General features: G+C 43.5%; 2 protein-coding genes across 3 annotated transcripts in view; both read right to left on the reverse strand.

Moving 5' to 3' along the window:
* Positions 1–127: 127 nt before the first annotated feature.
* Positions 128–2,595, reverse strand: cops5 (COP9 signalosome subunit 5). Its single transcript, XM_086066040.1, has 8 exons — positions 2,309–2,595; positions 1,707–1,941; positions 1,506–1,634; positions 1,360–1,425; positions 1,187–1,272; positions 859–970; positions 509–657; positions 128–396 (listed from the first exon to the last, which is right to left on the reverse strand). Exons 1-8 carry the CDS (start codon positions 2,443–2,445, stop codon positions 309–311), a joined length of 1,002 nt encoding a protein of 333 aa, XP_085922166.1. The 5' UTR covers positions 2,446–2,595; the 3' UTR covers positions 128–308.
* A 377-nt stretch (positions 2,596–2,972) lies between these two features.
* arfgef1 (ADP-ribosylation factor guanine nucleotide-exchange factor 1 (brefeldin A-inhibited)) overlaps positions 2,973–16,465 on the reverse strand; it is a 28,171-nt gene continuing 14,678 nt past the window's right edge. For both annotated transcript variants that reach the window (XM_086065439.1, XM_086065438.1), the window contains 30 exons: positions 15,347–15,581; positions 15,170–15,269; positions 14,943–15,082; positions 14,142–14,250; positions 13,158–13,359; positions 12,968–13,079; positions 12,637–12,842; positions 12,477–12,561; positions 12,222–12,387; positions 11,713–11,864; positions 11,519–11,647; positions 10,757–10,915; positions 10,473–10,617; positions 10,296–10,386; positions 10,176–10,216; positions 9,783–9,952; positions 9,056–9,207; positions 8,820–8,992; positions 8,571–8,731; positions 8,198–8,328; positions 7,451–7,580; positions 7,135–7,270; positions 6,880–7,018; positions 6,756–6,804; positions 6,548–6,680; positions 6,309–6,448; positions 5,274–5,445; positions 5,055–5,193; positions 4,849–4,966; positions 2,973–3,990 (listed from right to left, as the gene is read on the reverse strand). In XM_086065439.1, the coding sequence (XP_085921565.1) occupies positions 3,814–3,990; positions 4,849–4,966; positions 5,055–5,193; positions 5,274–5,445; positions 6,309–6,448; positions 6,548–6,680; positions 6,756–6,804; positions 6,880–7,018; positions 7,135–7,270; positions 7,451–7,580; positions 8,198–8,328; positions 8,571–8,731; positions 8,820–8,992; positions 9,056–9,207; positions 9,783–9,952; positions 10,176–10,216; positions 10,296–10,386; positions 10,473–10,617; positions 10,757–10,915; positions 11,519–11,647; positions 11,713–11,864; positions 12,222–12,387; positions 12,477–12,561; positions 12,637–12,842; positions 12,968–13,079; positions 13,158–13,359; positions 14,142–14,250; positions 14,943–15,082; positions 15,170–15,269; positions 15,347–15,581 (4,192 nt within the window). In that variant the 3' untranslated portion in view covers positions 2,973–3,813. The remainder of the gene's footprint in view (positions 3,991–4,848; positions 4,967–5,054; positions 5,194–5,273; positions 5,446–6,308; positions 6,449–6,547; positions 6,681–6,755; positions 6,805–6,879; positions 7,019–7,134; positions 7,271–7,450; positions 7,581–8,197; positions 8,329–8,570; positions 8,732–8,819; positions 8,993–9,055; positions 9,208–9,782; positions 9,953–10,175; positions 10,217–10,295; positions 10,387–10,472; positions 10,618–10,756; positions 10,916–11,518; positions 11,648–11,712; positions 11,865–12,221; positions 12,388–12,476; positions 12,562–12,636; positions 12,843–12,967; positions 13,080–13,157; positions 13,360–14,141; positions 14,251–14,942; positions 15,083–15,169; positions 15,270–15,346; positions 15,582–16,465) is intronic.

Raw genomic sequence — 16,465 nt, forward strand, 5'->3', positions numbered from 1 at the left:
AACGGCAGGTTGTGAGTCTTCCAACCGGATCATGACCCAAAACTACAAAATATGAAGTCATGGTACCATCACTTCTGTTCATTTCATTTATTCTATTGAACGAGGACAATTCAAACGGAAAGGCGTATTTAGTTGCTTAATTTTTAATAAATATTACATTGACCATCGTGGGTTTGTGGTACCAACAATTTTGCACAGGTGTGTATATTTTATTACTTTCTACGACTATACTTTATGACTACAAAAGTGTAAGAAGACGTTCATACACACACAATACCCAGTAAGTGAGGAACATAAAAAAACAGTTTTTAATTAGATGTGTTGATTTGATTGAAGAGTTTGTCCTTAATGACTTGCGACATCAGGCCGTGAATTGCTTCAATGGTCGTTTTGCAGCTAAAAGAAAGCAAGGGAGAAAAAAAAAGCCTACGTTAAAATCCAATGGAAATCAATCACGAGAAAAAGAAAAAAAAAGACAGAATTATTGTCAAAAGGAAAATATTCATACCTGTCCCGGGTGGCTTTTGCCAGCTTGTCCTCAGACTTCCTGTCGTGCGTATCCAAGCCCAGCATGAAGCTCCCCCGACCCAACTGGGCCTCCGACTGCTCCAGCTTCTCCGACAGGTCGAACACCTGACCCGTGGTGTAGTCCGAGTTCTGACGCAAACAAAACAACAACAAGACGTGCTGAATGAAGACGAGCGCCGCCGCCGACCACCGGACGCGTTTGCTTCAGGTGAGACCGACATGTCAGTTGCGAGGCTCATTAAAGCACAACGGCCCCGCCGCTGCCACCATCTTGACGTATTGTCAATTCGTCTTGGTGCGAGCACGATGTTTGGATAAGCGTTACGTTACCGTGAGGAGACTGGAGGAGCTTAATGTGTTGACCCAGTATTTGTTCCAAAGCAGCTCCAGCAGCTTTCTGTCCAAGGATGACTTGAAATATGTCACCTCCAGGGCATAATATCTAGAAAACGCAAAGAAAATTGCAATATTTTTGCCTTGATTTTTAACCCCCCAAAAACATGGCATGGACCATATTCAGGAAGTGCAGCCATTTTATGTTGAATGCCGCCATTTTGTGTTAAGCCACAATAGGTCCTCAAAACAAGTGATGATTGTTGACCCTTAGGGTATTTTGACACATTTTGGGGAACAGTTTTTGAATCGATACGCAACTCACTGTTTACAATGTACGCCAAAGTCTTCAATCTTATTCAGAGGGATGGTTTGATACTCTGACGGCCCTTCGTCAGGAGGCTTGTAGCCCTGAAATGACACATTTTCAACATATCCGTCAAAATCTCAAAAGAGGCAGACCCAAAAAAAAAAAAAAAAAAAAGCGCTAACATCTACCTTGGGGTACGTCCTGAAGGCACCCAGGTTGACTTTGCCTGCGGAGATGGTGCGCGTGGGGTCAATCTGAAGAAAGCGGCAAGATAGGGCAGTTACAACAAAAGTCTATAAACAAGCGTCAGATGTCTCACGAGTTAAGTTCTTACCACCACGGCAACAAAAGGCTCCTGAAACTGCTGGTTGAGCATCTGAGTGCTGACGTCGATGCCCGAGAGCCAGCAGCCGTAGCCGGGGTGACTGTGGTACCAGCCGATGGCGTTCTCCAGCCGGCCCACCTAGCAACGCGGGACACTTGTTTAGGCGCACCGTCAAAAAACAAACAAAAAAAAAAAAAACACGAAACCGACCTGTTTGGCGTTCTCGATGTAGGCGGCCATGTACTCGTAGGCGGCGGCCTGCGCGTTGACTCGGGTCTCGGTCCCCTCCACGGGCAGCGCGAAGCTGTCCATGATGATCATGCTCTCGCCGTCCACCTTGCCCAGCATGAGGCCCATCACCTCCAGGTTGCCACCCGAGCGGGCGTGCATCACCATCTTCAGCAGCGCCAACGCCGAGATCTTGGCGTACTTGAAGTAGTGGTGGCTTGTAGCGGGTAAACAAATACGTAGCATGAAGTAAAGTGACCCTATGAGCCTCTTTTTTTTTTTTTTTGACAAAACATAACTAAAAATACACATGACGACTTGGAGCTTTCTCTGCGTGATCTTGAAGGGTTTACCACCCAGATTTCTCTGGCTCCAACGTCAACTTCCGGTATTAGCTTTAGCATTTGAGCGCCATCTTGTGACGTTACAGAAACGCCAACTGGTGAGTTTGTGAATGTTGAACCGCACATACGTACTGTATAGCGTCAATTAATTCATCTTTAAACGCCACCGCTGATTTTTTTTCAGCGACCCAACAATGAGTTTTAAACACACAACAGCCTGAATTTCTCACGCCAACTCACTCTTTTGTCCACGGCTTGGCCGCGAGGATCTCCTGTTGTTGCTTCTTGTCATATTTGTAAATTTCGTCGATGCTCTGAACCTCCTGCATGCTGTTCGTGAGCTCCCAGGTCTTCTGAGCCGTACTACTGCCTGCCATGGTGTCTCGGTCGAAGGCAACGAGTCGTTGTCAAACCATGGAAGTTCGCTAAAGACGCCGAAAATGTATTTTTGACCAAATACGCTGATGCCGCATCAAGCAACTTCAAGCTCAGGACGCCATGACAGTCGCGTACCATTGGCGAGCCGAGGAATGGGGACGTTCGCATTCATGTCGCGGTTCTATACGTCACAATTTTCCCGAAGTATCGTCCTCGCTTTTAACATTTTGTTAATATTTATGACACATGACACTACGAAAATAATTGCTCTGGATTTGAATGCGGTTTTAATGATTCAAAAGAAAAAAAATTAAACCCATCTTACCCCGTTCCGTAGCATAATGGTTCGGTCCAAAGAAGGCCACCCGAAAGCAGCAAACCTGAACTCTACCGCCATCTTGCGACGGCTCTGCGATCATTTATAACGTATACTGTTGTTATTATTTTTTTAAATAATCTGTGTATTCTACGAGTTTTCATTCTTATTATATAGCTGAGTGGAAAGAAGTGACATCATTCAAATGGAGCAAGTTCAAAAAAACTTTATTGACCTAGAACCTGATTAGAATGCCAGAGGATGTATCGTACACAAAGTTGTACATAACTTTTTTTTTGCAACATAGAAAACTTTACATTGCTGCATCATATACATTTTTGTTTTCTACATCCATAGGAATGCGTCCCATTCGCACGTAAAGCACAGCTAACATCGCTCATTTACCCTCTCTCTCTATATATACATAGTACTTTCTCCCAAAACCCAAGAAAAAAATTAAATATATTATTTTTGATTTTTTTGTACACACACACACACACAAAAATTAAAGTCAAAAATGAAAACAGACTAAAAATAAGTCTTTCGGGTTTTTTTAAGCAGCTAGCATCGTGTCACTCTCGTCTTCCAGTTAAAAAAAACGAACAATACCAACATATAAAATGGAATAATTTAATGAAGCCTTCATTCACTTAATGGTGAGATGTTACAGTCAAATCAAGGGCGGAGGGGTAAAAGGTCAAATTTCCAGTGCAGCAACAAATAACAAAATATATATATAAAAAAAAAAAAAATCTAGTGTTATCAGATTATTACATCTGTACATTTAGATATGAACGTTAGCCATGTGGGGGGTGCGGAGAGAGGTCACAAGTCATCATGGTTTTTGAATATGTCTTTGCAATCATTCAGTTACATTAAATATACAGTAAGAAGCACATTTTCTTTTTGAATGTTTAAAATAGATTCCGTCTGAGCAGCTCAGAGATGAGGGCGGAGGAGGAAATCGCTACAAACCAGACTTTTTCATGGTGTGGTTTTCCCCCCCCCCGGCCGAGGTGGATGAAAGGCCGCGGGCTGCGGGCAGGGGGCGTCACTGAGCTTCTTCCGCCTCCTGGGGGGCCGGCCGGGGCCGGAGCTCGGGTGCGATGCCGAACACCAGTCCGATCCGCAGGTAGAATTTCCTCAGGACGGCGCGCAGCTCCGGGATGAGGTCCAACTGCATGATCTCGCACAGTAGCGGGTAGTAGCGCGACGCGTGAGCCTTGAACTGCACGGGCGAGACGCAACAGCAGCCTTTGAAGTCCGCTTAGCTTCATGCTAACGCGCGATGGGACGTGCCATAGGGGTGTCATACTCTAATATATACACCGGTTTATTTATCCTTGGCAAAAACAAAAAAAAAACGACCATTGGAGAACAACCATTGTGTGTTTGGGTGACAGTAATCGCCCATTTTACCACTTTAACTCATTCACTGCCATTGACGACTATAGACGTCAAAAATTCATTTGAACTATTTCTATTTGTTTCACTTTTTTCCCCACTTTTGTTATTAAGAATATGAAAACCTAGAAAAAAATGATTGTACATTTAGAACAGATATAACATTTTTGATTAACTAAAGAAGTCATGTGATTAATCACAAGAAAAAAAATGTATTCACCTGATGCCCCTAATTAAAAAATAATTATTATTAACTCATTCACTGCCATTGACGGTTATAAACATCACAATTAAATTTTAACCATTTCTATTAGTTTAACATTTTTTTCCACTTTTGTTAACAAGAGTATGAAAACCTAGACATTTTTTTAAAATCATCTTTTTTTTTAAAGAAAAGATGATTAAAAATTAGGGGTGTCAGGCGATTAAAATTTGCAATTGTAATTAATCGCATGACTTCAATAGTTAACTCACGATTAATCACAAATATCTGTTCTAAATGTACAATCATTTTCTTCTAGGTTTTCATACTCTTGTTAACAAAAGTGGGGAAAAAATGTGAAACTAATAGAAATAGTTCAAATGAATTTTTGACGTCTATAGCCGTCAATGGCAGTGAACGAGTTAATCATCCCCTCCTGTTGCTGTTCTTTCATATTTTACTCCCAAAGTGTCAACTCACCCTTTGGTCACTTATCTTCAGAACCTTGGTGAGGAAGAGGAGGAGGAGGTTGGTCCAGGCCTCCCTGTGGCTCTCCGAGGTCAACGCCAGGAAGTAGGCCACCGCCTCGCCGCACACGCTGGCCACACACAGACAACAACATGGACTCCAAATCCAATCCAATTGATGTGCGCTAAGGACACGCCTCCTCTCGTCTCCGTGCTTACTCTAAAAGTCGCCTCTGGACTTCCTCCCAGGCATCCCGCCGCGTCTCGTCCGTGTACATGCGGAAGAGGATGCGCAGGCCGCACGCCAGGCTGCTCGTCTCCTGCTTCAACAGGTTGGGCTTGGATTTGCCTTTGAACCCTGCGACACGCACACACGCGAGCAGTCACGCACACGCGCAGCGGCTGACGTCAGGCGCGGCGCGGCGCGGCGAGAGTTACCCGCTTTCCACAGCAGCGTCCTCTGCTCGTTGTTGGAGTTGAAGGCCTTGGCGAAGCGGTGCGACTCCATCAGGCAGTCCAGCAGCTTGAAGAGCTGCTGCGACGTCAGGTAGCGGAACATGCCCTGGTCCGGCGCTTCCGCGGCAACGTCGGGCGCGTTGGCCGCATCGCGCTTGGGGGAAGACGTGACAAAGGGCGGGCGGGGTTATTAGCGCGGCCCGACCGACGTGGATTTTGTTTTGGGCCGATGCCAATATTTGGCAGAATAATATTGCGATATAGCGCTGATCGATTGTGAAGAAAATATTAATCACGGGTCATAATTGAAATCATGGTTAGGATTTTTTTTTTTGTGGTACAAAACAAGAAAATGTTTTAACGTAAAAAAAATAATTACGACAAATAAAATTCTTTGAAACACTATTTATGTAAGTTCCTTTTGGATGAAACATTTTTTTAAATGAGTTATTTTCAAATTTAAAAAAGGTGCAAATGCATACATTTTAACAACTTAAAATTAGCATGAATCTTTTTTGTTTTACGATTACGCTGACTTTGTTCAATGGCTTATTAGGGCTACATAAAAAAAAAATATATATATATATCTATATATATATATATATATTTTTTTGAGACGGGGCAATAAATTTGGCACTTTATAAAATAGCAAATTTGCAAGAGAAAAAAACGTATGCGAAATACACGTAGCATAGCGATAGTCTAACGTGTGTGTTCGTTGGTGGTTGATGGGACACTGTTTATAAAATGAAAAGGCAGGACGAAGACGGATTCATTCTTAAATTTTAACTTTACTCGTCGTTCACCGCAGCTAGAGCGACAACACTTCCTGATCCCCCATCAGCTGACTAACACTAACCAATCAGAAGCTCGCATACGTTAGGTAAATGCGAGTGAATGACAAAGAGCAGCAGATTCAACACATCAACTTAAATACTCGTACAAATATTTTTTTTTTTTTATGAATTTCGCTTAATTGCACAGCCCTATTCCGACACTAAATATAAACGTTCGTACCTGCGCTGCGGCAAAGTTCTCGGCGTCTTCCTTCTTGCTGGTGGCAGGGAAGAAGACGATGTTGTCGATGGTCTGGATGAGCTCCAGCTGCACCACGCACTTGATGAGCAAGGCGGCGAACAAGCGCTGCTCCTGCGTCCCTGCGGAACGCCAACACTCAGTCAGAAAAAAACCCTTTCCGGCCTCAACTTTGACACTTTGTGGCTCTCCTTTCCCATTCCGCATGCCCTCCCACTCACTCGTGGCGCTCCTGCCCCTGGCGGCGTCCTCGCCGGGGCCGGCGGCGGCGGCGCCGCTCTGCTGGCTTTGACGGCGGCTCTCGAGGCTGCTGACAGACCGCTGGTCGTCCAGGGACTTCTGGGAAACGGAATCCTGAGGGGACGCTGCGTGATGAATACCAAATGCCATCGCGTCAAATATGCAAATGAGCGTGTTTTCCCAACTCACCAGCTGCTTGTCAAAGTGTTCGCCTTCCGCTGGTCTCCACGTTAACAGCCTGCGACAAACAAAATAGTCGTCACACGCGTGTGGCATTCAGAAGGGACCGTTGCCGACTTGAAAAATGGCGCACGCGTGCGGGATGGTGGTTTTGAAGATGTCCAGCATGCAGTTGCACATCTTGTCCCACGTCTCGGCCGAGAACTTCTCGCCGTTCAGGATGACCACGTTCTCCAGGCAGTTGGTGCCCGAGCGGGCCAGCTGCTCGTTGTCTGCGCGCAAAATTGGAGGATTAAAAAAAAAAAAAAAAAAGAAGAAGAAAAGGAGTAGCCATTAAAACCAAAATGGCTGACGAGTGAATATACTTGCCCGTTAGCGAGTGACTCACCTTGCTGCACACACCAGTAGAGCTGAGCTAAAATGTCGTCCAGCAGCACGTCACTGAGGGACTCAAAATACTGCGTGAACACGTCACAGATGGCGTAAAGTGCGTGGTTGCAGGTGGTGGTCATCCACTCGGCTTTCTGTGTGGAGGAGGACAAAGTATTAAAAAAGACATTTCTGTCTGTAATTCAAACCTTTATTGTTCTAAGCATGAAGCAACGAAAAAGTGATTTTATTTATATTTTTGGTATTAATCCGATTATCGTTTTATTCAGCCCAAAAAAAATAAAAAATAAAATGAAATGTCTATCGGTTCTTACCTCAGTCTGCTGCTCAGGCAGCTTCATGTTGTCGAAGATCCTGAAGACGATTCGGAAGAGGTCCTGCCACCAGTGCTTCTCGAACGTGTGCCCGTACGTCTTCATCACCTCAAACATGACAGTCAACCCCCTGCACGGGGAGAAACAAACACGGGTTCCGTTTGATGAAGAGGAACTAGTGATGCTTTTTAGTGGCCTGGTTTTCCGGTATGGAGGACCAAAAGTGCCAAAATTCAAAAATGAATAAATAAAAACGGTGATAAAAATTAAATACATATAAATAAAATATAAATGAAAACAAAAACAAAAAAATATATACATCCCCAAAAACAAATGTGGAAATAAACACAAAAATAAATAGAATTAAATATCAATCAATAAATAAAAACGCTCTGCTCTCACATTTAATTAATTCATTCATTCCCCTCATTTGAGTAACATTTCGTGCTGACAGCATGGAATAAATAAATGTGAGAGCAGAGCGTTTTTATTGATTGATTCATATTTAATTCCATTTATGTATTTATTTTTATATTTAGAATTGTGTTTTTTATTTATCTGTACATTTATTTATTTATGGATATATATATATATATATTTTTTCATTTATATTTATTTTCTTTTAATTATTTAATTATATTTTTTTATATCCATTTTTATTTTCACTTTTTCCAAATCATTTTTTTTTTCTCATTTTGGTAGTTTTGGTCCTCCATATTCTGGTAGCCTCGTGTAGCGACCCCGTACCTGGTGCGCACGTCCAGCTTGCACCTGTTGATGATGCAGGACAGCTCAAAGAGGATGGGGAACCAGCCTCGCACCCAAACGCGGTCCTCCGGCGCTACATTCATGTCATCGCTGGTGTAGTCTTTGAAGGCCTGCCGCGCAAGGTAGACGAATTTCAACCATGCTAACACAACAAGTGGTCCTAGCTGGCTTGCTAGCATTATAGATGGCTACAGAAGGTGATCTATGGTCGCCACGGCAACGGCGGGTGATGCTATTCAGTGTAGCATCTATAGGAGTTTGACGCGGATGCTATAAATCACATTGCGGCGGCCATGTTGAAACTTTTACTGGCCCCGTGTGTTGGTTGACGTTGTAAGTGCGAGTGAAGCACCTGTGGCCTCCCCGAGACGTATTTGGCGCAGTGTCGGATGAGGCGGATGGCTTCCATGCTGGTGTCGGGAAAGGCGGCGTTGCAAGCGAACTCCGACAGGCACTTGACGGCGTCCTGGAAGGAGTCGATGGTGGCCGCAAAGTGCTTCTCGAATACATTCGCTGGGGAAGGCGTAAAGACGTCAAGTACAAATTGGTGCTCCGGTGAAGGTGAGGCGCGGGCGGACGGTCGGGCGGGCGGGGCACTCACTGACGATGTGCCCCGTGGTCTGAAAGGCCAGCTCCACGATGCTCTCGTCCTGGTCGGACGCCGCCAGGTGGAAGACGGAGAAGATGTTCTTCCAGCCCGAGCGGATGTTGGCCGCCTGGGAGTTGACCATCTGGGCGATGCAGCGCACCACCATGTCCCTGATGGTCGGAGATCTGCGAACACACGACAGATGAAGCGATGAACAGGCGGCGGCGGCGCCGTCGCGGTCGTCGCACCTGTTCTTCTTCATGATGTGCTCGAACGGCCTCAGGAAGTCCTTCTGGAAGCGGAAGTTGGCCAGCTCGCCTTTCTCCAGGAACTTCATGGACAGCTGCCTGAGCGAGTCCACCGCAAAAATAGCCACGTCTTCGTTGGAGTTGCAGCCCACCTGGAAAAACAATTTCATAGATTTGACAAGGATAAAAGACGTGATTTGGGATTTTGAAACATTTGAGTACATTTTGAAAAGTAAAGTTAATTACGATTGTTTTCCCCTCGATTTGATATGCGATAATTTTTTCAAGTTCCTGTTTTTTGGTATATTTTTACATATCGTCTCTGCTATGTGAAAAACACTTATTTCCATTTTTTTCTTTTATGTTTTTGGGATGAAACAGAATGTAGACATTCCCCCAAAATTCTATAAAAAAATAATGTAAAATGTTTTTTATTAAATTTTTTATTTTTATGTTTTTGGGATAAAACTGAATGCCAACAACCCAAAAGCCATTTAAAAAAAAACGTTTTTGGGATGAAACTGATTGCAGACATCCCTAAAACCGAAAAAAAAAATGGACATAAGTGTTTTTTACACAGTCAACATATAAATGAATCTGTCGTCCAATAAACTAATCAAATTGATTAGACAAAAAACAATTTGGTCCTAAAGGTTAGCAAAAATAAATAAATAAATAATAAAATATAAATAAAGAAAAGGACAGAAAACCTGATCCCCCGACCCACCTTGTTGAAGTGGTCCCCGATGACCTCCCAGATCCTGGACCACTGCAGCCGGATGCGGCCCATGTTGTAGTAGGAGATCTCCACAATCTTCTGCAGGCTGAACATGCGCGGGTGCGTGGGCGAGGCCAGCTCATCCATGGACACGGCGCACAGCCAGCGCACAAAATCCACTGAGGGACGACAGCGTGCGGTTTTAGCCACCATAGAAACAAAAAACAGCAACGGACGCCAACATATACAGATGGCGTAGCAATTTGTAAACAGGCTTTGACTTTGAGTGTGTATGGCTTTAAAAGGTAGCACGTGAGTGCCGTGGGTGCCAGCGAATCAAGAGTGTAGCACTGGCTAATCCTGGCAGAGATTCTGCTGTCGACCGGCGCTTGCTTGACTCACCTATTGCATTGCCATCGAGTCTGGTTGAGCCTGTGAATATCCTACAAAATAAAAAAAAATTAAATTTGAATGTGAATGATATATTTATTGTTGATATTTGTCAACATTTAATTTTGTTACCTGTCCACAGCCACCACCACACTCTGAGAGCTGGTCTCTCCGATGGACTCCTGGATGCTGGCGATCTGCTTGCGGTCCACCGTGCCGCCAACTGCACAGCCCCCCCCCCCCAAGTATGGCTCAGCAACATTTTTGATCGGGTTTCGCGATTTGAATTCGGATTTGGCGGCGACTTACCGAGGCCCAGGTACTCGTCGTTGCTCTGCTCTCTGGTGCTGGCCATAAAGCCCTCTTTGCCGCGCACCGTCCCCGAGATGTAGCGCGCCTTCACGCCCGTGCCGATGAGCTGCGCCAGCTCCAGCTGACTGATGCACTTCATGATCTGAGATTAAAAAATAAATAAATAAAAAATAAAAGTCTTATGCTGCCTTCTTCCAATGGTTAATACAAGTCAAAAATTTCAAATTTACGATTACTATTCGAACAGAAAGTAATTCAAAAAAGCTTCTAAAGAGGGCGACCTCGTGCCAGGAGTTGCCCAGGTAGTTTCCGTCGGTGTGTGCCACGGTGATGAGCGTCTTGATGGTATCGATGTTCTTCTGCTTCATTTCGGCGATGCCCGAGCTGGCGGTGAGCAGCGTGAACCTGGCCAGTGCTTGCACGTAGGCGTCCCGCTCCAGCTGCAAATAAGCAAACAAAAACTAAACATACAAATACAGTCATTCTAACAATATTGTATTATTGTATTCAATTATTGGCTATTTAATCATAATTTATTATCAATACAATGCTAATTATGTTTGTATTCATTTATCTAAAAAAAAAATTGATTTATTATCAAAAATAAAAATAGAGATAAAATTCTTATCTTAAAAAAAGGTTGATTTATTATAAAAAATAAAATACAAATCTTAAAGTTACTTTTTTATTATAAAAAAAAAATAAACTTATTTAAAAAAAGGTTGATTTACTAAAAATAAATAAATACTTACCTTAAAAAGGTTGATTTATTATAAAAAATAAAATACGTATCTTAAAGTTGATTTATTATAAAAAATATATATATACTTATTCTAAAAAAAGGTTGATTTATTATAAAAAAATAAAAATAAAATACTTATTCTAAAAAAAGGTTGATTTATTATAAAAAAATAAAAATAAAATACTTATCTTAAAAAAGGTTGATTTATTATAAAAATAAAAATAAAATACTTAATTAGTAAAATTAAGATTTTTTTTTTTTTACATACACAATTAACTAATTAATAAACTCTTTTTGCAACCTGTATGGAAAAGATGCAAGCTATCCTGATGGCGCATCGGATCCCTTCCAGACACAGCGACGCCACGTCTGTGTCGTCGCAGTCCTGGAGGCCCACGCTGAAGGCGGCCAGGAAGGGCGTCCACGCCAGCTGGGGACGAGAGCAGGAAGTGAGCGCGGGGGTGTCGCGGCGACGGCGGGCGTCCGGCGTCCTACCTTGAACATGGGCCGCACGTGTTCCAAGTGGGTGGCGCTGGTGAAGGGCGCCTGCACGTGGCTGACGGCCTCCATTAGAGCTTTGGCCGTCTTGGCCATCTGCTCCATCTCCACGTTGTACAGCAGACGCCGCTGCTTCTCGCTGGCCACGCCTGGAGGAGGAAATGGAGTGGCGACGAGATCACGTACGAATAGAAGTGACGATTAATCTGTTCAGGTGATTTTTTTTTTTACTCGTTAAATGCCAAGAATGACTTGGAGTCAAAATCATTCATTGAGGGTCGAGTTAAGCGTTCTGAGGAGTTGTAATGAGCCAAACTGCCAGCAGAGGGCGGTGGTGCACCATTTTAGAAGGAAAATCCCAGTGCAACAGACTAGGACTTTTTCTTTTCTCTATAACTGTGCTGGCCCAACCCTGCTTTCACCAAATGCACGCCACCGCCAGAAAATTCACAAGACATCTTGAGGTGTGCATTTGTGTCTAGTTTCTTATTGGCCGACACACTCACTCTGCTTGCTGGACTTCATGGTAAGCTCCTTGGTCTCCTTCATGGCTATCTTCTTGCCGGCAATCTCGTCGTAGATAGCCGATAGGTACTCCTCGGGCAGGTCCTTACTGTCGTTGATGCCGCGGTTCATCTTGATGTACTGCTCCTTTGTCATTTTGTTCTTCACCTTGACAGAGAGAGAGAGAGAGAGAGAACAACAAAAAATGTGATTATTTGCGACTGCTAGTCTTAATCTCCTGGCGATGGCGCACATACTTGTGGACTGTGAAGGTCAGTCGTCAGCATAATGATGGAGTAGGCCAGCACGTAAGCGGTGTCGGCGCTGGCAAAGAGGGTTTGCCTGCGAGGAAAAACCAATTTCCCAACAATGAACTAGACGCCGTCATTGAGAGCCTGCAGACGTTGCGCCGCTCACCCCTGATTGCACTCGAGGTATCTGGCGGCAAACTTCTCCATGAGCCGGTCGATCTTCTGGGCCTCGCCCGGCAGCCGGAAGCCCTCCAGGAACATCCTCAGCGCCGACACAAAGTCTTTGCCTTGGAAGTCCATTTGATCCACGTAGGCGTACATCACCTCCTTATTGAAGCGCTCGTTATCGCCCAGAAACTCCCCCACTTGAGTCTGAGGGAGCGCATACAGCCAGGCAAACACAAGAGGTTGCATTAGTGGCGTGTCAAAGATACTTTCTGAAAGAAAATTGCTGATTTTTTTTTGTGTTTCTGCGATTTGCTTGCTCTTGTCCTAACCGAATCAAGGCGCTCCTCCTGGTGCAAGAACTGAGCCAGATCCTCCGGGGTTGTACCCAGCATGCCTTGCTCTTGAAGGTACTGGATGCCCCTCTTTGGTTTCTTGTTGAACCTGAATCAAAACAATAATGATCAGCATCCGCATTAAAGCCGTACAAAACCAACTCTAAAATGAAAAACGGAAGCTGACAGGTCAATGCCCTGCTCGATGATCTCCTTCTGCTGCTTGAGGACCTCAAACTGCTCGGGGTTGTCCGTGCCCGACATCTGCGTGCTGTAGCTGCCGATGCCCGACGAGGCGGTGGAGTCCAGCGAGTTGATGCTGCCGTAGCGGTTGATGGTCTCGGGGGCCCGCGTCTCGCTGCTCTCCTGCTCCGACGGCTTCTCTTGGCCTGGGGAGAAGGAGCGCATGCGAGGGAGGCCAGTGAGCCAAAATTGGGTTGCGCAGACAAAATCGATTGATTAGGCGAAATGATGGCAAATGTTGCAGGGTAGAAACGAAAACAAAACGGACATACAGGGAATCTAAACTTTTCTGATGATAACGACAGTATCGAGATACAGTGAGATTCATCTTGGCATTATTTTTTATACATAATATCCCACTGCATCAATTGCAACTATCATGAGGGGCAGACAGAAGGTGACATGGAAGAGCTGTAACCCGGCGCTGCGGAAACTCTTTAAAACATTCAGGAAGGTGTCGTCACGGTAACGCGAGCCACCATTTTGCTCGCCAATCCGAATGTTATCTAATTACAAAAAGCACAGGCACGCCACTAAATCCACCCTGTTAACAGTCTATCAAGCACTTGTGCAAATGCTACTGTTACCTGCTTTGGCTTTACGGTCATGCCCAAAGGGAAGAAAATAAAACACAGTTAGAAGATGGTCAAAAACAGAAAAAATGCCTCCTCGTCAGTTTACACTGTTAAATATTTTGTTGCGACACACTCTAATGTGTTGGCTGGTTCGCCTCGACATCTTAGCCAGAGGCTGCTTCACACAGTTTGCTTCCAGAGCTTACGGAGCACACTCGCTCTTTTGTTTGGCGCTCCACCTTTGGCAAACAACACAAGCAGAAGCCAAGAAGGAGGCTTTTCCTCCCGCACAAATTACTCCATTCAAACTCAGCCCTGTTGCCGCCCAAGGGACAACTTTGTTCAGCACTTACCAAGGCTAGTTTGGGAGTTGGGGTTGACATACTGGTCCTTGCTCCACTCCACCATACATTTCAAAATGGATACCAGGCATTCCAGGCCTTTTTTCCGCAAGGTCAGCTCCTGCAAATGCCGTCAACTTGTTAAGGGGTGTCAAAATTAGTGCGTTAATTTTGAGGTCATCTCAAGTTCCTTTAACGCCACTCATTTTTTTAATGCGCGATTAACGACCGCCCCTTACTTGGAAAGCCTGCGCTGGAGGAAATTCCAGTCGCAACGCAGCAGACACGTCCATGTCAGAATTTAGCAGTAATACATTTATTAATAATGCATATATTTGTGGAGACTGGAGTCAAGTTGTATTTTGCAATTTTAAAAATGTGCAGAATTTCATGTGACTTCATGTTAAACATTAGATAGGTCTAAATATGAAAAAAAAAGTCTTACAAATGCAATTATGCCATCTAGTGGCAGAACAAATGACCTCAACACAAATCAATATCACACTAGTTTACAGTACATCTTTTTAATTTGAACTCATTTTTATGAATTATGCAGACGCAGCCATATTTCTATTAGTTTAATATTTTTTCCACTTATGTTAACAAGAGTATGACAACTTTGAAAAAAATATTTTATTGTACCCTTTATTGTGTAGTTTATTACATTTAGAGCAGATATAAAATGTGTAATTAATTGTGAGTTAACTATTGCAGTCATGCGATCAATTAGGATTAAAAAATGAAATCGCTTGACACCCCTGGTCATAATCGAGTACTAATTATGTAGAACTATTTCCAGGGCGTGGTGATCACCTGTGGGGGCGTGGTGCCCAGCTCGTGGCCGCCGCGTCCCTGCGCTATTTTCGAGAGGTCGTTGACGAGCCGCTCAAAGATGTTGGCGGCATTCAAGTCACAGTCGTAGTTGACGTAGATGTCCACCACGCTCTGAGCATCTGACGAACAAAGAGAAGATGATCACGAGTCACGAATGCCTTAATGATGGTCTACATCAAATAGTTAATAAGTAATGGTAAGCAGACCTGCACATATTCTGGTGAGGGTTTGGATGACCATCCACTTGTGGTCAAAGGAGCTCGTGGACGTCTCCAGGATGTAGAGGAAAATCTCCTTGAAGAAAACCTGGACAACAACGCAAGGCATCATCAGCGAGTCACATCATCTGCGCTACTTGACGTCCCCCGGCGCCATTCGTCAACCTCGATTTGCATCTTGAGGTGCGTCTTAAAGTGCGACAGCAGCGTCAGGAAGATGGACAGCGACAGTTCGAAGACCTCGGGCACGGACGACACGCCGTTCTTGGACAGCGCCACGCACAGGTACTGCTTGATGGCGTTGATGAACATCTCGTTGGTCTTGAAGATGGGACCGGCGTTCTGCAGGATGGACAGCAGCAGCTGCAGCGACAGCACCTTGGACCGCAGCTCGTGAGACCTGAACGAACGGGGCAGCACAGTTAGGATGAGAATATACGGGTGAAGGAGAAGATGAAAAGTGCAGCAGGAGATGGTGCCGACGAAGACAAATGATGACGAATGCAAATGTGACGGTGCTGCCAAACATGCCAGAACAGAAGGCTGTCCAGGTCACACCAAATTATTTCATTCTATTTTCAGCTAATATATTTGATTTTTTTAATTTATGTATTTTTCCATTTGTTTTTTTTAAATCATATTTTGTCTAGAATGTATGTACTTTTCTAACATTTGTGTATTTTTCGTCTGATGACTATTTTTGGTATTTTTAATACGAATACTGACTACTAAATAATTTTGTAATTCCATTTTTTTTCTATCATTTTTTCAACGTGTGTTTTTCTGTTTGTGTATATATATCACGTTAAAATGTCCTCAATAATTGTGTATTTTCTTGTATTTTCATTTATCATTTCATATTTTTATTTATTTATTTATTTGGTCTCTTTTCTAATATCAGTGTATTTGTCAGCTAACGTGTCTAATATTAATCCAAAAGAGTATTTTTGATTATATTGTTTTAGTTTTTTACATTTTGTTAACCAAAATTGGTTGAATAGTTTTAATATTTTATACTTACTTCCTATTAAAAAAAATAAGTCTAATTTCTGGTCTTTTACTATATGGTATTTGTTTTTTCCCCCTCAGTTTTTTTTTGTGTGTTTATTTAATTGTTTAAAATTGTATAGAATAATAATAGAGTTATTTCTAATTTAAAAAAATATTTTGACCAAATACGACAGCTCATAATCATTCCCCATGAGCAAATTGCTGACATATATCTTTTAGCAATATCGCGACAAAATGGGAATATATGGAATTTTTCTCACTGTAACTGGTGGA

Source organism: Leptonotus elevatus, chromosome 21 (genome assembly GCF_054856555.1).
Source record: "Leptonotus elevatus isolate MCC_2025b chromosome 21, RoL_Lele_1.0, whole genome shotgun sequence".
NCBI classification, from domain to species: domain Eukaryota; kingdom Metazoa; phylum Chordata; class Actinopteri; order Syngnathiformes; family Syngnathidae; genus Leptonotus; species Leptonotus elevatus.